Raw genomic sequence first — 22865 nt, forward strand, 5'->3', positions numbered from 1 at the left:
CGCCATCCATCCACCCGCCATGCAGGCACCATCCACCGTCCATTCCGAACCTGCCGGGTTGACCTCCCACATGGGCCACGCAGAGGCCGGTGTGGAGGTGGGGTGGGTGGGAGGGCCCCAGCCCCCCCATCCTGCAGGAGCTGTGGCTCTCTCTCCGCCTCCAGGGGGCGTAAGACGGGAACTAATGAGGGCAGCGGGCAAGCAGCTGTGCTGCGTGGGCTGCACTCGGCGGTGATCACCGGGCCCTGCCTGCCGTGGTTTACGGCCCAGTGGGGCGGCGGGGCCCCGCTGGGGTTTAGGGGCCCCGTCACTGTGCTCACTGGAAGGGAGGCGGGACTGGGTGGATCAGAAGCTGAGATCCAGGGCTGGGGGCGTGAGGCGCTGCGGTCAGCACACGCCCAGGGTCCCCCGTCCCCCGGTGTCCCTGCGCCCTGGGGCCGGCGGTGCGCTGGCAGCATCGGCTGGAGGGCCGGCTGGGGCGTTCAGGTCTCATTTCGGCCACACTCAGTTGCAGCTCCAGGTGGCGACCCCAGGCCTTCATCCCCTGTGTCCTGCTTTACTCCTTTGTCCCCTCCCGACTGCAGGCTGGCCGCTGCGGCTCTGCCTGCGTGCAGAGGAGGGGTCTGCTGGGGGGGTGGGGGTTCCACGTGCAAAGGGTGGGGCTGCTGGGCCTGAGGGGCCCTGGACGCTGTCCTCTGTCCTTGTTCCGAGCACTGAGGAGGGGCGGCAGAGGCCAGCCGACCTCGGAACTGCTCTGCATTCCTGCTGACCCAGCCACCCCCTCCACCCGCTGCCCAGGGTGCCGACCGACGCCCAGGCCAGCCCCCGGCAGCAAGCCTGTTCCCTGGCAACCCGCTGTGTCCGGGGCTGGCTGGCCGCCGGCCGTCCTGCAGCCCTGCCTCTGCACGCTGGGCCACAGACGCCCGCTGGTGGCTGTGCCGCGGTCACTCTGCGTGGCCCTGTCAGCATTTCGTGTCCTGCAGCTGTGCGGTGGGGGGGGGGGCAGGCCCTGGGGTGGCCCGGCGCCCTGTTCCCCCGGGGTCAGCTCTGGAGGAGCCGGGGACGGACCGCCCCGCCATTGTCCGTCCTGCACTTCTCGCTCTGAGCTCCTCTGAGGTGTCACTGCGGTCATCCCTGCGCTTCCTTCCGGAGTCTTCGTGCTGCCTTTTGGGCCCGAGGCTGGGGGACCTGGACTGCGAGCTCCCAGGGCCCTTCCCCCGCCTGCCTTAAAGTGTCCGCTCTGTCCCGGCCCCGCGGCGGGCTGGGCTGCCCAGGGAGCTAAGACTGAGTCTGGCTCCTCGGGCTCTGCGCCACTGGGAGCGGGGTGAGGGGCCTTCCCCGGCCTGTCCCGGACGAAAACTGGTCCCCTGCAGGCCCCAGGCAGGCCCCCAACCCTGGGAGCCGGGGGCGGAGATCCTGCGATTCTGTGATGCGGGCTGCCCCGAGCTGGCCTTTCCCCTGGAGGGCGGCTCCCCCCACAGGCAGGCTCGGAGCCCACTGGGGCGGGGGCGGGCTGGTTCGGGGAGGTGAGGGAATGCTGGGAGCCTGGCGCGGGCCCAGACCCGGGGAGAGCCGGAGAGGCGGGGTCCCGGGCACCCAGACGTCAGAAGTCTCCCAGCAGACGCCTCTGGGACCTGTGCTGGGGGTCCCCGCCCTGGCACGCAGCCCGGACCCTGCAGCAGGCAGCCCCTCTCCCACACCAGCTCCCCGGGACTCCGCCTGGGGCCGACTCACCGGCCCCCAGACCCTGACCACAAAGGGGGCTGGGACACGTAGTCTCAGCTCCCAGGCCCCACAGAGCGAGAAGGCCTGGGCGGTCCAAAAGGGGACCTGCCCCCGCTACGGGTGACCCTGCCCACGGCGTTGAGCTCGCTGCAGGGCACCCTGGGTGCACCCCAAGTCTCAGGCATAGATTGTCGGTTCCTTCTCTGTTTTCACCGAGCAACCGGGACGCACGGGGAGCCCCGAGTGCCCTTGGGTGACCACTGAGGCCCTCGCTCTGCCTTCAAGCAGGAGAGAGCATGGAGAAGGCGCTGCTGGCCGCGCTCCGGGCACCAGGGCCATGCTGGGGGCCCCACGTGGAGCCCCTCTCACTGGCCTCGGGCAGGACGTGCCCCGCCACCGTTGTGGGGGTGACTGATGCTGGCCTCTGCACACCTGTCCCAAAGCCGGGGCTGTTTCCCAGCGGGGCTGCCATCCTGAGGGAGGAGCCAAGGCTCTTGGTTTCTCCAGAGACCACCCTCGAAGGGGCCAAGGTGTGGGGTGGGCGGGTGGCTCCCCACCCAGGGCGGGACGGCGCACGGAGGACCCGCCCTGCCGGCTCTCCCTCGGGCACCTGCCGCGCCCTCTCTAAGATGTAAACACACGCTTTCGGCTGCAGCCCAGGGAGGCCCTGGCGGCAGGCAGGGTGGCACGGGGCCTGGAAAGGTCCGCTGGCCTGTTCAACTCGTTGCAACAGCGGGCTGTGAACAGGCCCGGTGAGCGCCTGCGGAACAGCTTTGCCGCCGGCAATCGAGAAAACAGGGCCCCGGGCCTGTGCACCTGGGAAGAGCATCACGGGCGGGATGGTGCGTCCCTCCCCTGGCCACCGCCGGTCCTGGCACCGAGTGTCAGGGATGAGCCAGCGCTCGGCACGGCGTCCCGGCGGCAGGTGAGCCAGTGGCTGGCACGGCCGTCTCTTCCCACGGCCGAGGCCAGGCCTGGGGCCGCGCCATGCGTCTGCTCCGGCCGCTGCCTCTCCTGCGGAGGGGACCGGCTTCGGCGGGGGCTGCGCCCTCTGGAGGTGCTGCAGATGTGCCCGGGGCTGGCCGGCCGCACTTCCACGGGGCTGGGCTCTGGGCAGGAGCCCGCCCCCCGACCCCAGGGAGATCGGAGGGGCGGCCGGAGCAGGGACGCCAAAGCCATGCATACCTGGGGGCCAGCCTAGACTGCCAGTGCTGCCCCCGCCTCCGCCCCACCCGGCAGCGTCCCCACCGACGTGGGAAATCCTTGTCCCCAGGTTTGTGGTCTCTTGATTAAAGTGGCAGGGGATGACGTCTCTGGAGGCAGGGGTCCCAGGACTCGGGGGCTTGAGGACACTGCGGACAGCACCGTGCTTTGCGACAGACAAGAGCGGCGGCCCTGTCCCTCCACCCGGTCTCCGTGCCCGCCCTCCCCAGCCTGCGAGAGTTCCCCTCCCTCCCAGCTGGTCATGGCTGGCGGAGGGCAGAGGGGCTGCAGGGTGCCCCCCCCCCCCGCACCACCCTCTGGCACCGCCCACAGTGCCACCCAGGCCGGCCCTCTCGGGCCCAGGGCCTCTGTCTGTCTTGTCTGGACAGGCGGGGAGGCCGCACGGCCACCTGCACGCCCACCCGCTCTGACTGTGCTCCCAAGTTCTAGGGACAGCAGCCGGGTGCAGGATCCCTCGGGAACCGATGAAGGGGGAGCCGCGTCGGGGGCCCTTTCTCACCTGAATCTCCCACCCTCGTTAGAAAAGCGGGGCTTTGCTCTGAGTGTGAGTCCTGGGCACATAGCAAGGCCGGTGAGCTGGTCGGCTGGTCAGCTGGATAGTTAAGGGGGGGCCAGGGACCCAAGGGGCAAGCGTGGGAGTTGTGGGCGCTGACCTTCTGGTGGCAGGGGTCAGACTCGAGTGCAGCTTGGTGTACCCATTATTGGCTTGGGCAGGCGATCGCTGCTTCCTCAGGTACAGCTTGATCCAGGAGCCCAGATGACGTGGTGGGAGTCTGTCTGCGTTCTGAGACAGGTCCGCTCCGGGCCTGGAGACAGCCGCCTGCAGCCGCGGCCTCGGGGTCCATGAGTGGCCACAGCAGGGCTCAGAGACGCCCTCCTTCCCAGAGGGCGAGTGGTAGGATGGAGCTGCCTTGGCCTGGCCGGGTTTTCTGCCCACCCTGCACAAACCCCCTGGGACTGGGCGGTGCTGGGCTCTGATTGGCTGGGTAAAGCTCAGGTGCCCCAGTGGAGGGGGTGTGGCTAGCCCCACCACACCCATGTGAGTGCCTGCTGCTGGGTCCCCCAAATATCCAGGGTAGCTCCGCAGCTGCACGCGTGCTCTGTCACTCTGAGTCCAAGCCGTGGGTGCGTTTGCTCCGCGGGGACCCCGAGGGGCCTCTTGTTCGTGGTGACGTCAGCTGAACGTTCCTCGTGAAACTTTGTTTAGGGCTGGGCGGGGAGGCAGTTGCGCTGTGCAGTCCGTGCGTGTCTTCCTGGGACACCAGAGTCTCCCCTGCCCTGCATGGAGGAGGCCTGGAGGAGGGTCGGGAAATTTGGGGGCGGGGCGCAGGCACCGGCTCCTCCCCCGCCCTCGGTTCTGCTGGCCGGCACGGTCTCCCGGGGCGGCGGGAACAGGATACTGCTGTAACCTGCGATGCTCCACCCGTGCGCCGCGAGGGCTTTTGAAACACGCAGCACGTGACCATGTAGCCAGGGGCGCTGACCGCCTTTCCCTTAGACTGGCAGGTAACGAGTGACGGCAGCCCGGACAGCAGTGGCCGTCCGGCGGGGTGCCCTGCCTCGACCCATGAGTATACCGGTCACAGAGTACTTGCATCTTCTGGGCCCGTCGCGTAATAAGGTTGCGTCTGATTGGCTGATTCTTGGTTCCAGAAATCCTTCTGTACAAGTACGGGCACCCGAGGTTTTAAAAAGTCACTTTGGAGGAAAAGGGGTAGGAGGTTTGGTAATCAATCAAAGTTACACCTTTTTTCGTGAGACAAAAAAAAAAAACACACCCAAAACGTCTTGGTGGGCCGCAGAATTTTAGTGATCAGTCTTGTGTGCGGTGAGATGAACAGGGCTGGAGCCGCCGTTGCTGCCGCTGTGGGGAAGCTGCGGTTTCCCCGATCACGGTGCGGGGTACGCTGCGCCCCGCCCCCTCCCCCACCGGCCCCCACCCGGCCTGGCCTGCCGCTCCCTTCGCAGCCGCTGGGAGGCGCGGGACAGATTTTGTGCGCTGTCGGTCACTCCCAGTCCGGAGCTGGCTCTTTGCGCGCTGCCGCGCTCTGCTCTACGCAGCCGGATCTACCCGGCCTTCCAACCACGCTTGCGGGGAGATTTCCTGAGGCTGCGGGAAGAGGTGTCTGGGGCCCGGGTGTTGGGCGGGATCGCGTGTGGGGCACTTGCCCCCACCCCGAGCGCTCCGGAGGAGAAGCAGTGTCAGCTCGGGGTGGCCCTCGGGCGGAGCACTCGGGGCCTGCTTCCGGCGTGCAGACCTGCGGCAGGACCTGGGCTGCCCACTCGGACACGCGCGTTTCTCCCAAGCGGGACCCCTGCCTGCACCGGGCACTGGCTTCTGGGGAGGCTCCCTGCTGGTTTCCAGGGCACCTACCCCCGCCCACCCGTGCGCCCGCACGAGCCTGAGGCTGACCCCCACCTCCCCTTTGTCCTTGCAGCTCAGCCAGCAGATCTCCTGAAGGTTCTAGACTTTCAAAACCTGCCCGACGGAATAACCAAGACAACAGGATTTTGCGCAACGCGGCGATCTTCCAAGGGCCCGGATGTTGCTTACAGGGTCACGAAAGACGCCCAGCTCAGCGCGCCCACCAAGCAGCTGTACCCTGGTAAGAGGTGCAAGGCGGTGTATGGAGGTGCACGGGGGGGCGGGGGGCGTTGGAGGGTGGGTGCGTCTCCTCCTCCGTCTCGGGCCGGAGCCTGCATGGGGCGCCGAGAACATGCTCGCTCCACCAGGATGCCCCTCCCGTGAACCCCGCTTGATCTCAGGTCAGGGAAAGCCCAGCTCCGGCCGCTGACACCGCCCACCAGCCAAGGTGGGCGCTGGGGGTGGAGCTCGCTGTCCCTGTCCCTCCCCCAAGCACGTGTATGTGCAGCACAGACAGGCTGCCCGCACCCCGGATGCATCAGGGGGATGCGGGTTCCCGGGGTGAGGTGAAGGGAGCCTCGGGGTCATGGGAAAGGACACGCTTCCAGACGGAACCTGACCGGGGGCGGTGATGCCAGACCCAGGAGCCACACACCGAGCCTCCCAGCGAGAGGGCGGGCTTTGCGCGCGAGTTGATTGCCAAGCGCCCGAGCTCTGCTTCTAACTACTGACCTGAGCGGGAGCGGAACTAGCAGCCGAGACTCGGCACGCAGGTTGTCCCTGCCACCCTCCCAGGCCCTCGGTCTGTCGCGGGGGCAGTCTGTGACACCCAGAGTTAATTACAGGCTCAGGGCTTGTCTGGACGAGGGCGGACCGGCCAGTGATGGATAACCTCTCCCGGCGGCTCAAAGAAGCCGGTCTCTCTGATTCGGGTCGGAAGGGGCCCCGGGACTCGGGGCGGCACGCCCACCTCGGGAGCGCGCCGCGGTGGTCAGAAGGCTGCGCGCACCGTCTTTCTGGTGCCTTGGCCGTGACCCGGGCGTGCTGGGGCTCTCCTTTGAAAAGTCGTGCTCCCTGTTCATCCCAGGTCCCCACCGGCCCTGGAGGACAACCCCCCCCCCCCCCCCCCCCCCGCCACTGCCAGTGGGCGGGGCCTCCTCCGGCCCCTCCCCCCAGGTCGGGTTGCGCCCGGCTGTCCTTCTGCCAGCATCCCTTTCTAAGCACGTCTCTTCCCGTTGGTGGGGTCGCTCAGGGGTGCTGAGTCCCTTCAGGATCTCTTAGGGAGCCCACCTTTGGGCGCCCGAGACATCCTGGGGTCGGCTGTCTCCGCGTCACTGCAGATGGAGGTCACTGCCAGGCCCCTGGGTCACTCCCCACGAGGTCGGTGGGGTCTCAGTCCTCATACATCCAGAGACGCGCTTCTTGACCTCTTAGGGCTTGGTCCTGGCGTTGGCCGGAGTTGCCTGCTTCCTCCCCGTGCCCCCAGTCTGGAATTCCTGTCCTGGGGAGATGGAGGGTGCTGACTGACGGCCTGGGACCGAGGTGGCCGCGCAGTGGGCTGAGGCCCACGGTGCTGTGCCTGCCCGGTGCTGTCACGGCGGAAGGCCGGAGGGCGAGAACAAGGCGTCTTAACCTTGGCGCTGACCTGGGGTCTGTTGCTAACAGTTCCTTTCATTGGACCCCTGTCACCCAGGTCAGGGGCAGGGGGAGGACGCACCCATTGGACTTGGGGTCCCCATGCCCGTCTCCCCCTGCATTGTCCTGTGGTGGGAGGGCCCCGGGGCTCTCAGGACACCTGCTGGTTGTTGGAGGTCCGGGAGGGACTCCGGGCAGTGGGGCACGGAGTTTTTTAAGCCCCCTTTCCCTGAGCCCTCACGGGAGGCCCGGTGAGACCCCTGCGGAGCCCTCTGGCCTTCGTCAGCTTACGTGGGCGGCGGGCCCGCCAGTGACAGCCCCTCGGCACAGCCCCGTGCCCCGGAGGCCGCTTCCGGCCTGTGGACCTGGGGGTGTCTGTGGGCCATTCTGCATGCGGGTCCCCAGGCACCGAGTCGGGGAACTCTGGGAGGACACCCTCAGAGGGCCGCGTGGTGTGACTCTGTGCGCCCCCCCTGATGGGGCCACACAGCTCCTCTGCTCCCCGGAGCCTCGGAATAACACGCCACTTGTCACTTCTTGGCTTTGGTGCCCGCCCCCCAGAGGGTGGCCGCGTCTGGCGGCATCTAGGACGCCAGTGTCTGATGGGCAGAGAAGGGACAGGGTGGTCCAGTGGCCACAGCAGAGTGGGGGCGCGGCGACCCCTCCTCTGTTGCTGTGTTGAGGATTGAGGTCCTCTCTCTATCCTGTCCCCCCCCCCGCTAATTGTGGGGTGCTGAGACTCCCTTCCTGTCTGGGATCCGAGGCCGGGCTGGACGTGGTGACGTCCCCTGGCCCCTTTGGCCATTACCCCGGGCTCCCCTCCACGGTGGGCCCGGGGCTGCAGCGTCAGCCACCCTCCAGCAGCACACCCTGGCTTAGTAGGGTTCAGTTTACTAGCACGTGCACACAATAGACGCCAACTGTATACCACCACTGCTCCAGGGCCCGAGGGCTTTAGCCCGCATGAACAGGACGTGATGTGAGGGAGCGGTGACGGCCCTTGCCCAGCCCTCCCCCCACCCCACTGTGACATTTCCCTGAGAGATAAAACCTGCAGGGACAGAGGCAGCTCCGTGGTCCCAGCCCGTGTGGTGGCGAAGCGTGTCAGGACTGGAGGGGGCCCTCCCTCTCTCGAGTGACAGTAAGTCTCGCTGACACAGGTGCCTGTACCTTTCCTTATGGGCACCTCAGCCGGGGCTCGGGGCCCACGGCCCACGGACGGATTTCCCAGCCCACCTCTGCCCCGGCCTCGGGGCCTCACCCGGCTCTCCCAGCTGGCCTGTCGGGGACCCTGGGTTTCATTGCCGGGAGTGGCTCTGTCCCCCCACCCTCCCCCACTCCTGCCCCCGCCCTGGCAAGATCTCACCACCCTGGCCCTCCAGCGGACCCCGAGGCCCCAGCAGGCTGGCTCCTCCGCCCCGGCAAGGCTGAGGACAGCCTAGACTGGTGCTCCGGAGGCCCCCTCCGCCCCCGCGTGGCACCGCCCTGCCCGCGTGGGCCAGAAGCAGAGGCCCGCTTCCCCGTGGTCACGTGGCAGTTCCGCCAGCAGAGGGCGTCCACGGGCAGCGTCCTTGCCGGGCCGCGTGCTGGGCCATCCGGCTGACCTTCTTACCTTCCGAAAGGAGCAGCTGATAATGGGTCCTTTCCTCCTCCGGGCTCTGAGCCAGGTCCACTGCCCTCGCTGACCCCAGTGCCTGAGAACGGCTGCCCCGCAGGCTCCGCCCCTCCCCGGCTCAGCACGCTGCTCACCCCGCCCCCTGTGGGCGCTGCTTCAGCCGGTGCCGAGACGCGCACCGTCCCGGGCTGCACCGTACGCCGATGAGCCCACGCCCCCTAGGCACTCCGTTGGCCCCACGGGCTCTCAGCAGAATTGCAGATCGCGCATGGTGGCGGGGGGCGTTGAGGGGTTGCCTGGGCAGGGTATGGTGGGGGTGCGGTCTGGAGCCTGGGGGGCAGGGCCCGCCGGGGCCTGGCTTTTAAGGAGCTCACATGGCCCCTGGCCTCTGTTGCAGGGGGCAGCCCCGCCTGTCACCACAACAGACTTCTTCCCTTGCTCGTTTCTCTCTTTGTTCTCTCTTTGTCTCTTTCTACTCCTTTTCTGGTTTGCGCATCAACCAGGAAATGGCAAAAAGCACAATTCAACCCCCTGCCTCTTGCCCCTGCTGTGGCCCTCAGAGGGCACCGAGTAAGACACGGCCTGCCAGGCACAGCTTTACACACTAACTACACGGGGTCCAGAGATGCACCTGAAACAGCCCCGCCCCCCCGGGAAGCTCACGTTCTGGGAGGTTCTCACAAGGACTTACACACAAATGTCTTAAGGCGTTGTGACTGAAAAGACAGCGTGGGAGGCTCACAGCTGGAAGGACCAGTTAGCTTTGCATTTGACCTGAGCCTCCAAGGGGCCAGGCTTGGCTGCGTGGGGGGAGATGGGCTGCAGGAACCGTTTGATCCAGGGGCAGCCGAGGGCCGAGAGCCCTGGCACGCAGCGGGTGGGCGGGTTGAGTGTGGCAGTGGGGCGCGGCGGGGGGCTCCCCGGCAGCCTCTCACTGCCGTCCTCCCTTGCAGCGTCCGCGTTCCCGGAGGACTTCTCCATCCTGACCACTGTGAAAGCCAAGAGGGGCAGCCAGGCCTTCCTGGTGTCCATCTACAATGAGCAGGGCATTCAGCAGATCGGCCTGGAGATGGGCCGCTCCCCCGTCTTCCTCTATGAGGACCACACGGGGAAGCCGGGGCCGGACGATTACCCCCTCTTCAGGGGCATCAACCTGTCGGACGGCAAGTAAGTGTGGGCACCCCTCTGCGGCCCGGGCCTGCGGGGGGTCTGGGCAGGCCCCCCAGAGCCTGCGGGCAGGCGGAGTGAGCCCTGGGCTTGGAGTCCGGGGCGCTGGGTCCCGCTCTTCCCTCTCCCTGGGCCCCCGTTTCCCTGGCATGGTGCACGGAGGCACGCCAGACGCCGGCCTCTGGGGTCAAAGGGCACTCGGGAGATGGCATGGCTGTGCCTGGCTGGGTCTGCAGGGGTTGAAGGAGTCCTGGCGGTCACAGGTGCATCAGGTGCAGGGAGGGGTGATGGAGAACAGGCGGGCCTTCCCGGGAGATGTCGGCCCGTACCTGAACCCCAGCCAGGGGGAGCCCCCTCGGTGGGGCCCGCCCCTCGGAGGCCACAGGCCAGGAAGACCTGTAGGACACAGTGCGTGGGTTTCACATAGATGCCCGGGTCCCATCCTCCCCTGTCAAACTCAGTTGCTCTGTTTGCTGTTGGGGTTCAGGTGGCCCATATGAGGCTACGCCCCGTGTGTCCCTGCCTGCTCCCCACTCTCGAGTGCACTGCCGGGTTCGGGGCCTGTGGCTTCAGGCTGCAGACCCGGGCTGGGAGACGGGGCGTCGGGGGCTCCCAGACGGCCTGGGGGGGCCTCTTGTGGCAGCGTGTGCTGTGGCTGGGTCTTGAGCGGAGGCTCCGCCCCACCGCGGTGGTGCGGGAATCAGATCGGGGCTCCTTCCCCGGGCCCCCGGGCACGGGCCCCGGGGTCGCCCGTGCCGGCGCTCCACGACGGCCCCCTCCACCCCCCGCGGCCGCCTGTTCCCCGCAGGTGGCACCGAGTCGCGCTCAGCGTCCACAGGAAAAACGTCACCTTGATCCTGGACTGCAGAAAGAGGGTCACCCAGCGCCTCGACCGCAGCGACCACCCCATCATAGACACCAACGGCATCGTCGTGTTCGGCACCCGCATCCTGGACGAGGACGTGTTTGAGGTGAGGCCCCCCACGCCGCCCGGACACGCCGGCGAGCAGCCACTGCCCGGGGGGAGCCGCGGTGGCTGCTGTCAGCAGCCTGTCCCCCGTGTCGGGGCCGGCCGGCGTGCGGCCGTGGGTCCTGCTGGCCTGAGGTCTCTGCTGCAGGCGGCAGGGCCGTCCCCCGTCAGCGGGGGCGGCTTCACGACTCTCCGGGGAGCCTGGGGGTCGCACGGAGTGGGACGGAGCTTCCGCTGGTGGAGGTACAGCGGGTGGCGTTGGTGAGCTTGGGGACGCGCGTTCATAAAACGTGGGGACCAGTGATGACGCCCCAGAGATGGTGGGGCGCTGGCCGGGGCTCGCCCAGGGAGCTTGGGCACCTGCTCAGTGACCGGGTCCCTGCCGGGGCCCCTGCCGCCACCGCCCGTCCTGCTGCCGGCGGAGGTTCTGCCGAGGTGGAGGCGGGCGGGCGGCCCGAGGGCGGCGGCGTGTGGCAGGTGTGCGCTGGTTGGGCAGTGGCTTTTCCGTGGTGGCTGTGCAGATCTCGGCAGCTCCTCGGGCCTCGTGGGCTCGCGCTGTGAATTTCATCGGAAAGAGTCAGGAGAGAGCTTTGTGGATCTTTAAAGAATTAGGACTGCTGTGGCGGTCCGAGGGACAAGTGCCCGAGGCCCCGGACCCCCTGGCTGCCCTTCGACCCGTCTCTGCCCGTGGGACCAGCGGAACCCATGACGCCTGGGGGCCCTAGTTCGTTTTTTTGTTTTTTTGTTTTTTTATGGTTTTTTTAAAAGATTTTATTTACTTATTTTTAGAGAGGGAAGGGAGGGAGATAGAGAGAGAGAGAGAAACATCAATGTGTGGTTGCTGGGGGTTATGGCCTGCAACCCAGGCATGTACCCTGACTGGGACTCGAACCTGGGACGCTTTGGTTCCCAGCCCGTGCTCAATCCACTGAGCTACACCAGCCAGGGCTCCTAGTCCGTTTTTTAAAATCTTTTGTCCTTCCCGGGGCAATGTGATCAAGTTGGGTAGGGCCACCTCATACTCCTCATACTGTAGCAGGTGACACAGAATTTTTAGTTTTTTTAAATAAAAGAGATTTACCTCCCTCCACACTTGACCCACGTGGCTTCCAGAGGAGGCTTTCCCATAGGAGCGGCCGGCACCCCGGAAATGCTTCTTCAGCAGCCACCCTCTCCCCCTGGAGGGGGGCACCCCTCATTAAGGGCCGGTGGGTCCCTCAGCTCCGTCCGCCAGGCGGAGCCTGAGGATTCTGGGGGTTCGGTGGAGGGCCCGTCACCCGGGCACCGGGCGCTGCGTTTCGTGCTCAGCGCTGTCCCCGACAGGAATTTGCGAACTCGGGAACCTGTCGGGGCCCCGGGGTGGTGGTCCCTGGGGTGGTGGTCCCCGGGGTGGTGGTCCCTGGGGTGTGTGGGGCCGCACAGAGGCCCCGTGTTGGGAGTGAAGCACCGCTGAGGGGGCGAGCCGGGAGGGAGGCCAGCAAGGCCCTCGGCACCTTCCTGCAGAGCAGCGCCCGGTTTCAGCCGGGCGGCACCGGGGCCTCCTGGGTGCGGGGCCGAAGCAGCGCCGGCCACCTCCACGCGCTCGGCCTCCCCAGACCCGGTGCGACCCTGGCGCGACCCTGGCTCTGACCGGGCCGCCCTACGGTGCGGAGGACATTGGACATTCCAGTCCCCTCCGGAGCCACCAGCTCGCTCTTCCTGGGGGTTTGCGTGTCCTGGGCCCCGCCCTCCTCCTGGACGCGGCTGTGCTCCCGTCCGGCGAGCAGCAGGGGTCCCACGGCGCGGCTCCGCCCAGAGGGGGGCAGGTGCCCGGCAGGCCGGCGGGGCCGGTTGGGAGCCCTTCTTCGGACCCCTGGTCAGAGGGGCCTGCGGCCGGCCGCCTGGGCGGGTCTCGTGGCAGGCAGGGCCCCGGAACCAGGGCCGTGTCTCTGGAAACGGCCGGCTTGCCAGCGAGTGGGCGCGTGTGCCCGGCGTGAGGGGATGGGGGTGCGTTTGCTCAGTGGAGGAGCCGGGCGGGAGGCCGGTCCTGTGTGCCCAGCCCCCCGCCAGCCCTCCCGCACCCAGGAAGCTGCGCCAAGGGTGGCTCAGCAGAATGGCAGCACGGTGGGGGCTGGGCCCCGCACCCGAGACTGCCTGAGCCCGCCCATCCTGCCCTGACATCCTGATGGGCTTCGGGTGGGACGGTCCCAGCAGCCCCTGCGTCTCTGTCCACCTGACCCCGGGAACCGGGTCCTTGGAACCCGGGAGCGACCTTCCTCGCCAGTGTGCACCCCGGTGGCAGCTGTGGTGCCTTGGCCCTGGCCGTGCCCTGGCCCGTGGGGCGCGCGCAGACTGGAACCTTCCAGGAACAGCCAGCACCAGCTGCGCTCGGGGACAGCGGCCTTCCCTGCACGATCGGTGACCTCACCGCCCCTCGGCCTGGACTCCTGCCCGGTGCCGGTGGCGGGCAGCCTGCTGGCCGCGGGCCCGTGACCAGCTGGGCACCGGGAGGGTGTGGCTGCTCAGCAGGGGCAGGTGGGAGCGGGTGACACGGGGACACGGTGCGGTTTCCTGGAGGTGTTGGTGCCGAGGGTGCACCCTACCCCCGGACTCGCGCCTCGGGGGGCCGGGGCGGGCGGCCAGCCCTGAGGACGTGCCAGTGCCGGCCTGGGTGGCGTTGGGTGCTCACGGTCCAGGCGCAGCCAGCAGCTGGGGCGGCTGTCTCTGCCCGGGGGGCCGGAGACACCCCACGGAGTCACCAGGCCCTGCATCTGCTGTGGCCTGGCCCAGACGGGCTGACGGGGCGCCTCCAGCCGGGTCCCGTGGAGTGACGTCACCGTGGACTTCCCAACACGTGGGTCCCGTGGGAGGGTCAGCGCCCGGGGCTGCAGGAGGGGGGTGTCCCTGCGTGGGGACCTGAAGTGTTTCAGCGGCTCCAGAGGGAGGGCACACACATGGGGACGGCGGGGTCTTGCCAGGAGGGGATGGAGGGGGGCGGCTCTCCTGGAGGAGCAGCCTGGAGCTCTGGACGCTGTCCCCGGGCCTCACCAGCGGCAGGGGTGGGGGGAGGGGAGCCCACCCAGCTTGCACCCGGGGGCTGCTGGAGGGCCCGGCACCCAGGGGGCTGTGGGCAGCTCTGGCAGCACCTGGCCCCCACTCACCCTGCCCGGGGCCTGGGGCCAGCCCGGGAAGACGGGGCTGCTGGCTGCTGGTGAGGACGACGGGAGCGGACGCCTGACCCAGCCCTCCGCTGGGGTCCGCACGGCGGGCTCACGGGTCACCTAACCCCACCTCAGGGTGAGGGAGGTCAGGTGTTATCAGAGCCGCAACGACAATAGCGATGACCCTTCCTGTCACTAGGCCCCCTGCTGTGCAGACGGGGGGGGGGGGGGGGGGGGGATTCGGGACGTTGGCCGGCCCAGCCAGGAGGGAGCGGCTGGACTTCAGCCTCCCCTGCGAAGGGCCTGCTCACGGTCGCTGCCCTGAGTGTGCTGGGGGGCGGGGCCTGAGACCCCTCCAAGGAGGGGCCGTCTGGGGCTGTGGGGTCTGCACCGGGTCTGCAGCGCCCTGGGAGCCCTCTGGTGGCCTTGGGAGGAAGTGTCTGAGGCGGCAGAGGGTGCCCCCCCCACGCGGAGCCTGTCCTGGGGCTGGAGGGCGGCCCCCCCCTCCCGAGTTGGGCAGCAAGTCCGCTGGCCCCCGCTGTGAGAACACGGAGAACCCTCCTCAGAGGCAGCTGGTGCCCACGCCGCGCTGGCTTCATGCAGACGCTCTCGGCCCCCGGGGTGGCCAGGCACCTGGGGTCTCTGTGAGCTGAGGAGCCTGCCTGGGCCGGCCACTGCCAGCTCAGACACCCGAGGCCCGGGTGGGGTGGGGTGGGTGACGGGTCCCAAGGACCCCTCTGGTGGCCGTGGGTGGGCAGAGAGACCCCGAGTCAGGCCTGACCATCAGGGACGCCGAGTGCCGGCCCCGGTTGGCGGGAGGGAGCCTGGACGGTCTCCTGGCGGGACGCCAGACCACGGATGGCTGCCCACCCCCGGGGCATCGGGCCGGGGCAGCCGAGGGGAGCACCTGACATGGTGTTGGGCGTGGTAGCGGAAGCTTCTAGGGGCTCGGGCAGAGCCTGCTGACCCGGCCGGGGCAGGAACAGGACAGAATGGAGACCGTCAGAGTGAGGGGCGGTGTGGGCAGAGCAGCGGCTGCTCCTCTGGGCAGGCGGCCCGGGCGGCCGCGGGGAGGCCACCTGGGGTTGGCACCCATGCACCTGCGTGATGCTGGGGCGTGGCCTGGGCGTCCGAGGTGGGGCCAGGTGCATGCAGCCTGCGTTCCCCAGGCCGGTGGGGCTGGGGCCCCCTCTCCGCCAGGGGCTGCCAGGGCGACATGAGGGTGTCGTGTATGGGGGCTTGGGGCCCAAGGTGGCTGCGTGTGCGCAGGACGCAAGGCTTGACCTCCAGGGGGAGCAGGCAGCTCTGGGGTGCGAGCCGGGGGACCGCAGGTGGTGACTCGGAAGCCCCCCAACCCCACACTGTGCCCTTCCGAGAGACCTCCTCACTGAGCCCCAGTGCATGCGCCGTGACAAGGGTGAGGGGAAGCTCTGTCCTGGAGCGGCCACGGGGACACGCGGGGCTGGTCCGTGGGACGCACAGAAGGGCACGGGGGCGGGGGTGCGGGACAGCGAGGCTGCACTGGGTGGCGCCCCCGAGGAAGCCCTCCGGTCGGGACTGCGGGGGCCCCAGCACTGGCTGGGCTGCGGCTGTGGGTGGGGACCCCGTCCCGGGCCCCTGGTGACGCCCCAGCACCTCCGAGGGCAGCAGCCCGGGCTGGCCAGAGGCGGAGTCGCCCTGCGATGTCCTGCAGGCGCCCAGGGATGGGGCTCCCCTTCGGTTTCCACTCAGAAGGGGTTGCCCAGAGCAGAGAGTTGTGCACCAGTCCTGTGCACACACACACGTGCGTGCACACAACACTGCATATGCATGCACACATGGACAGGTGTGCACGCACCACACATGCACACACAGATACATGTGCACGCACGCATGTGTACACTGGCACATGTAAACATGCATGCAGGCACACACATGCGTGCACACACTTGCACATGAACACACATGCACCCACACTCACATAAATGCAAACCAAACACCACAGACCCTGCAAGTGGGCAGTAGGTTTGCAAGTGGGGGTGCAAGGCTGCCTCTGGCCGGGGGCAGTGGCCCCCCCAAGGTCGAGGCCGGGCTGCTGGAGGGCCCGGGGGGTTGGAGCCGCCCACCTGCGAGGCCCCCTGGCACGGAGAAGCCCTGGGCTGCCCTTGGGAACGCCCAGGGCCGTGCCTACCAGTGGCGCCGACCCGCGGTCGGCCTCACGGAGCTGGCGCCAGAGGCCACAGGCTGAGGCCTCGCTGTGGGTGGTCCCCACAGTCGCAGTGGGGGGCTTGGGGTCGAGTCCCAGGAGGCCACCTGAAGACCCTCTCAGAAGTGTCACGGAGCTGGAACTGCTGGCTTTCCGGGTGGGAGGCGGCGTGTGCCAGGTCAGGGCAGCGAGGGGCATGCTGGCTCCCGGTCAGTGGGTGGCGGCCGCAGCCCCCAATGCGGGGAGCTGGGCTCGTGAGGGGTCAAGTCCAGGGAGCTCGACCAGTGTGCGGTCGGGGTTCGAGGCGTCGCCAGGGCAGAGTGTATCTCTGTGCCGGGCCCCCTGCATGCGTGGGGGACGCAGGGGTGGCTGAAGAGAGAGGCCGAGGCCCCCAGAGGCTACGTCCCATCAGGGGTCTCCAGATTGGGGGGCGGCTGGGATGGACAGTCTGGCACGCGCCCCCTTGCTTCAGCTGGGAATTTCTTGGCTCCGATTGGATGTTTCAGAAGGAACCCAAGGGTGTCCTGAGGTCTCCCTGGGGACGGAAGGAGGGGCACTTTCCAAGGGGCTGCCCGGGGCTCAAAGCGGAAGGTGGGGCTTGGGTGAGGACGGTGAGGGCCCCTGTCAGTCCGGGCTGCGCGTTGGGACGGCTGGAGCGTGTGGACCCTGGTCACTGTGCCTCGGTTTCCTCCTCCCCACAGTGGGGTGGGGCAGCGGCCAGATCCCCGCCCTCGGGGAGAAGCATTCACGAAAAAAACGGGCGCATTTTCTTGGTGTGAAAACCCACCTGGAGGTTGGTGGGAGGAACGACTTTGAGCACGTACCGACGTCTGCAGGGAAGGTGGGCGCCGGAGAGGAGGGGGCCTTGAGCTCCCTGGGGGGCTGTCTGTGTGGGGACAGGGCTGCCTGCGGCGTTCGGAGCTCTGGGTTCAGGGATCGGGGCTTTCAAACCCGGGAGTCGGGGGGCACGTGGGTGGAACCGTGCCTCAGGGGCCAGGGGTCCGTGGGCCTGTGCTGGACTTGAGGACGGTCACCCGTTCTGCCATCGGGTTGCCTCCACCCCCCCCCCCCCACAGTCTCTGGGCCAGGTTTCCCACAGAGCCTTTGGGGAGTGGGGGACGGTGAGAGACTCCCTCCCTGGGACTGTGTGCTCCACTGGCACCTCGCTGCACACCCCCCGGGGGGCCATCTGGGGGCCCCACGCTTTGTGACTCCCAGGACAGGCCACACCTGCTCCTTCCCGCGCCTGTCTCTGCTGTCCAGGCGCAGGACGGACGGATGGCGGGTTGGTGGGGGGGCAGCACACCCCGACTTCTGTGGTTTGGGGGGCAGCCGCTCCAGAGGGGAAGGCTGACTGAGGACAGGCTCCTCCTCTCCTGTGAGACCCCAGGCTAGTGTCCTGGGTCCCGAGGGGGTCCCTGCGTGCCGCCTGTTCACGGGCTTGTGTCCTTCCCCAGGGTGACATCCAGCAGCTGCTCTTCGTCTCGGACCACCGGGCGGCCTACGACCAGTGCGAGCACTACAGCCCCGACTGTGACACGGCCGCCCCCGACACCCCGCAGTCCCAGGACCCTGGCCCGGACGACTACGTGAGTCGGGGCGCCGGCCAGGCCCACGGGGGCCCCGGGGGCGGGAAGGGTGGGGCGGACGGACACAGACACCGGGGCAGCTCCCTGTGGCATGCCCCCTGGGCGGGAACCTGGGCCGAGCCGCAGAGGACATGGGTCCGGAAGCCTTCCCCCTGAGCTTCAGGGGGTTTCTAGCCTAGGACGCGAGGTGTCTCTGGGCCCCCTGGGCTGTGACCAGACTGGTCAGGCCGTCCGAGCGGGGATGCGGCAGGCACCCGGGGGGCTGAGTCTGGGGGGAGCTGCCTGGAGCCTGCCCAGTAGGGGGCGCCGAGGGCCGTCCGCACAGAATGGCCGGTCCTCTGACCCCCAGCGTCCGTGCGAGGAGCCGCCTGATCCGTGCGCTCCGGGAGCATGCCCTGGGCGTCGCCCCCTGGCCGCGGCCCGCTGTGGTCTGGGGCCGGCCGTTCTCGCCCTCCTGCCTGCATGGGGGGGGCGGGGGGGCACCTGGGCTCCTGAGCGGCGGTCCTTTCCCGTCCCCGCCGGCCCCGCGTCCTCATGCGCCGGTCCCCCCCAGTACCCGGACGGAGAGGGCGAGGGCGAGACCTACTACTACGAGTACCCCTACTACGAGGACCCCGACAGCCCCGGCAGGGAGCCCGCCGCCGCCGCCACCCGGAAGCCAGTGGAAGCTGCCAAAGAGACCACGGAGATCCCCGAGGTCGGGGCGGGCCCCCGGGCGGGACACGCGGGGCGGGACACGGGGGGCGGGGGGCGCTGTGGGAGGATGGCGGGGTCCCGCAACGCCGCCCCTCTCCGCCCGGCGCCGCGCAGGAGCTGACCCCGCCCCCCACGGCGGCCCCTGCGGCGCCCGACGCCAGCGAGGGGGCCGGGAAGGAGGAGGACCCCGGCATCGGGGACTACGACTACGTGCCCATCGAGGACTACTACACGCCGCCCCCTTACGAGGACATCGGCTACCCCGAGGGCGTCGACGACCCCGACCAGCCCCCCGACCACGGCGCGGGGGCGGGGGTCCCCACCAGCGCCACGGGCGGCGCCTCCAACTCCTCCAACGTAATTGGTCTCCCTCCCTCTGGGTGGGCGGGGCCAGGGAGGACCACCCACCGGGAGGGGGCGCTCTTCCGTTCTCCGCCTCTGCCCGGGTGTCCCGGGGCGGCCCTGCCCCCGGGGACGCCAGGCGGGGCTGGGGTCTCCGACCCGCCGAGTGGGTCTGTAGACTGCAGAGCGGGCAGCGTGAGCCCCGTGCCCGGGTCGGGTGGCGATGGACGCGGATGGTGCCCGCAGCCCGGGCCCCTGTGTGTGGCCTGGGCAGCGTCGGGCGGGGTCCAGCGGGAGGTGCGAGGGTGGGTGGGGCCCCCGGATGGGAGGAGCGCGGCCGGCCCTCCGGGGAGCGAGCGACGTGGGTGTTCCCAGCGGGCGGACCTGGCCCGACATGTCCTCCAGTGACCGCGATGTGGTCATTTACAACATGGCACCGATGTGCGCCCCCCCCCCACGGGCCTGTCACCCGGTTTCCAGATTAGGAAGGAATGCAGCCCCCCATGCGACACGAAGCAGAAGCTTAAAAATAGCCAGATTCTGGTGGGCCACAGAGCGGGCCCACGGGGTTCTGATGGGGCCAGACCCCTCTGCGGTGGGCGGGGGATGGGGGACATGTTACCCCCAGGCCCCGGGGCCGTGGAGGGGGTCCGACGTCCCCGATATCCCCGGCACAGCCCCAGTCGGCCACGGGGTCCCGGCAGGCGGGTGGGTGACGGCGCCTCCTCGTGGTGACGGTGAGAACGTGCCAGCAGACCGCCGGGGACCCCGGGAGCTCGCTCTCCCGACAAGCCCGACTCCAGGCTCCTGGGAGGCCACGCCCCCGGAGCCCCGAGGTCGTGGGCCCTGCAGCTGACCTGGCGCCCTGGGCCCCTGGTGACCCTGTTTCCTCTCGCTGGCAGCCGGCTCCACCCCCCGGGGAGGGGAGGGACGACACGGACGGGGAGTTCACCGAAGAAACCATCAAGAACCTGGACGAGAGCTACTACGACTCTTACTACGACCCCACGGCCTCCCCGTCGGAGGTCGGGCCGGGCATGCCCGCCAACCAGGACACCATCTTCGAGGGGGTGAGCGGCGGGGCGGCTGTGGGGAGGGCGGGGCTCCCTCCGCGGGGCGCGCTGCCCCGCTCCGTGAGCCGAGTCTCCGGCTCCCACCGCCCGGCTCCCCTTCCCCTCACCCTGTCTCCGTCCGCGTTTCCCTCCCCAGATCGAAGGGCCGCGGGGCGAGAAGGGGCAAAAGGGAGAGCCCGCCATCATCGAACCGGTAAGGACGCTTGCTTCCGCCGTCTCGGACGGGGGCGGGGGCGGGGCGGTCACCGTGCAGGGGGGGCGAGCCGGACCGGCGGGACCCCTGTGCCCTGGCCCGCTCTGAGGAGCCCGTGACCCCGGGGACTGCACGCACGGCTCCTCGCTGAGACGGGCGGGGGGTGTTCCCCACTCGGGTGCAGGCGGTGGGGGGTGGGGAGGTGTCGGGACTCTGTACCCGCTGTCCTGAGGGGGGCAGGCCCCTCCGGAAGGTCGCAGAAGGCTGGGCCCCGGGTGCTGCAGATCCTGGGGGGTAGTGGCGGGGGTGGTCCACCAGGGGCTCTGCCCCCGTGGGCTGCGGTGCCCCCGGAGCTGCTCACGAGACCCATTAGGGGGATCCCACAAACCCCAGTGCACATCCCGGTTGAGTATAAGACCCCGCCCTGCCGGGCAGCGGGGTCACCACATCTCCACAAGTGGAGCCGCAGGGAGGGGGCAGCCCTGATGCCCCTCATGGGGTGGGGGTGTTGGTGGGGGTCCCCTCAGCCCTGGGGTGCCCTCTGACCTCAGGGAGCTGGGCCGGGCTGGTGGCAGCGGGGTGCCCCTGTGGCCCGAGAGCAGCCCAGTTGGGGCCCCCACCCCACCCATGCCTGTGGCAAGGGGCCCATGATCATCTGGGTGGGCGGGTCCCATGTGCTGCATGTGCCGGGCATGGGGGGTGGGTCAGGAGGGGAGTGGGCGGGGCCGGTGGCTGAGGTCCACCCCGCCACGTCCTCCAAGTGCCAGAGGGAGTGTGCCGGCTGCAGCTGCAGGCCGGCTGGGGGGCCGTGGCTGGCCAAGACCGCTGCCGGGACCCAGTTCCTGTCCCACCCTGGCCTCCTGGGTGGGGGGCCCAGTGGACACCACCCTCCTAGACACCTGGGGGCTCGTTCAGACCCGTGACCGATGGCCCCCCAGAGAGGCCTGGAGCCCGTGACCGGGGTACCTGGGACGCAACCCGTCTGAGGGTGGAACTCCCCGTGGGCAGAGCGCCCTCACCGGGCCCGTCCCCAGCAGGGAAGCGCCCAAGGGGCCAGGGCCCTCTGGTGTGGCTCTGTAGCCCCCGCCCCCAGGCCTGTCCGGGATCGGGGACCCCCACTCCCTCGGGGCTGCGGACCTGGGACAAGCATCTCTTGCTGGGCCGGGGAGCCTCCTCTCCGGTGCTTTCTCCTCTGGGTCCCAGGAAGACGGGCTTGTCTGAGGGGTTGGGGGAGGTGCAGGGGAAGGGTGCAGAGGCACCCCGGGGGGGCACCAAGGTCAGGTGGCCCCCTGCTCAGCCACGAGGAAAGTCCCGACCCCAGTGTCGGCGGCCCCCTGGGTGCAGCCCAGCCTGGGGACCGTCACGGAAGAATGGGGCTCCCCCATGGTCGGAGCTGGGCTTAGCTCACGGGGCGCAGGGCCCGGCGGTGACGTCTCCCCAGATGGCGGGTCCCCTGCTGGGCCTGCTGGTGACGTGGGGTGCCTCGTGGGGTGCTCCAGTGCTCCAGCGAAAGGGGTGTCTTGCCCTGGGAGGCCAGGGGGGCACCCAGCTGTGGAGTCCGGGTCTGGGCCCCTTGCTCTGGGGGGCCGGGCTGCATCCCTGTCTGGAGAAGCTTCCTGGTTGCTGGCAGAGCCCGTGAGGAGAGCCCTGCGTCCCGCACCCGGGTGGGGAGGCAGCGGGCCAAGACCCCTGGGAGCTCGTGTGCAGGAAGCCCGTCCCGTCCTCACGGGGGGGCCCGGCCATCTGGGCGCGGGCAGGGGAGGCTGCCCTCCCCTCCGGCCCGAGTGCTGTCCCGCCCAGCCGGTCGGAGTGCCCGTGGGCCCCTGGCCCTGTCCCCGGAGGGACCGTGCAAACAGCTGGAGTTTCTCAACCCGGAGCATGGCCAGCTGTCCTTGGAGTCTCCACCGCCATCAGCAGATAGCCGGGTCCTGGGAGGGGCCGATGTGGCCTTGCCACTGGCCGAGGAGGGTGGGGGGCCGTTTCCTGTCCCCCGCCTGGCCCAGCGCCCTCCCTCTGGGGGACGTGAGTCACGGTGGATGGAGCAGGGCTCTTGGAACCAGCTCCTTCTCCCCGTCATCTCGGGAGCTGGCTGGCCGTTCCCACTTAGGCCCGGCCCCTTCTGCGATTTGTCGGCGACATCGGGGCCTCCCTTAAAGGGTGGGAATCCTCCCCCCACCCCCCACCCCAGAGTGTTCTGGGTAATCAGCACTGGGGCTCCCGGCCGCCTGCCCTGGGACCTTGGGGACTAGGAGGTCACAGGTCGGCGGCTTCTCTCCCCCGTGAGCCTCCGTCTGAGCCACGGGAGCCACGGGGACCACCGCGCCTGCCTCCCCCTGTGCTCTAACGCACCGTGGTTTTCCTGCGCACGGTGGGTTGGGCCTCCACGGAGCGTTCCGAGCGGCGGGCTGGCTGCTCCCCCCACCTCCCCCCGGCCCCGGCGGATCTCCGAAGCGGGGTCCGCACCCTGGTGGCCTGTGGGCAGGGCTGGCACACCACGGCAGGGCCCCCTCCCTGCGGTCCTCACTGTCCCAGTCGGCGGTGGCCCTGGGGGTGCGCCCCTGGCTGGCTTCGCCTGGGAGAGCTCGAGCCCCCGCCACCCGGCTTGCCGATGCCGCGGTACCCGGCGTCCCTCCCGGGAGACCGCCGCCCGGGAGAGCCCCAGCGTGCCAGCACGCCGAGCGCAGCAGCTGGCACAGGCGGGAAGACAGCTGCGGCCTGGGCCCCCGCAGGCCCGCGTTTCCCCCCCTGATCCCGGCTCAGGCACTGAGCCCGCCCGGCTGCCGCGTCCCGGGAGGCGCCGGCACGCTGGCACGCGGAGTTGTTTGCACAAGCCCTGTGTACATCGCGAGTACAAACATTTCTCCGTGTGCACATCTGTGTAAACACGGCGTCCATCCTTGCAGGGACCGCGGAGCCCTGGTGGGGCGGGGAGGGGCGGGGCGGCCC

At 69.4% G+C, this 22865-nt stretch overlaps 1 protein-coding gene across 1 annotated transcript in view; it reads left to right on the forward strand.

Moving 5' to 3' along the window:
- LOC114490262 (collagen alpha-1(V) chain-like) overlaps positions 1-22865 on the forward strand; it is a gene marked incomplete at its 3' end in the record, with an annotated part of 55855 nt that overhangs the window by 27444 nt on the left and 5546 nt on the right. Inside the window, exons 3-10 of the mRNA XM_028504214.2 lie at positions 5388-5555; positions 9518-9731; positions 10540-10702; positions 17484-17615; positions 18169-18312; positions 18426-18668; positions 19556-19723; positions 19863-19919. Of these exons, the coding sequence (XP_028360015.2) occupies positions 5388-5555; positions 9518-9731; positions 10540-10702; positions 17484-17615; positions 18169-18312; positions 18426-18668; positions 19556-19723; positions 19863-19919 (1289 nt within the window). The remainder of the gene's footprint in view (positions 1-5387; positions 5556-9517; positions 9732-10539; positions 10703-17483; positions 17616-18168; positions 18313-18425; positions 18669-19555; positions 19724-19862; positions 19920-22865) is intronic.

This window comes from Phyllostomus discolor, unplaced genomic scaffold, assembly GCF_004126475.2.
Source record: "Phyllostomus discolor isolate MPI-MPIP mPhyDis1 unplaced genomic scaffold, mPhyDis1.pri.v3 mPhyDis1_scaffold_57, whole genome shotgun sequence".
NCBI lineage: Eukaryota > Metazoa > Chordata > Mammalia > Chiroptera > Phyllostomidae > Phyllostomus > Phyllostomus discolor.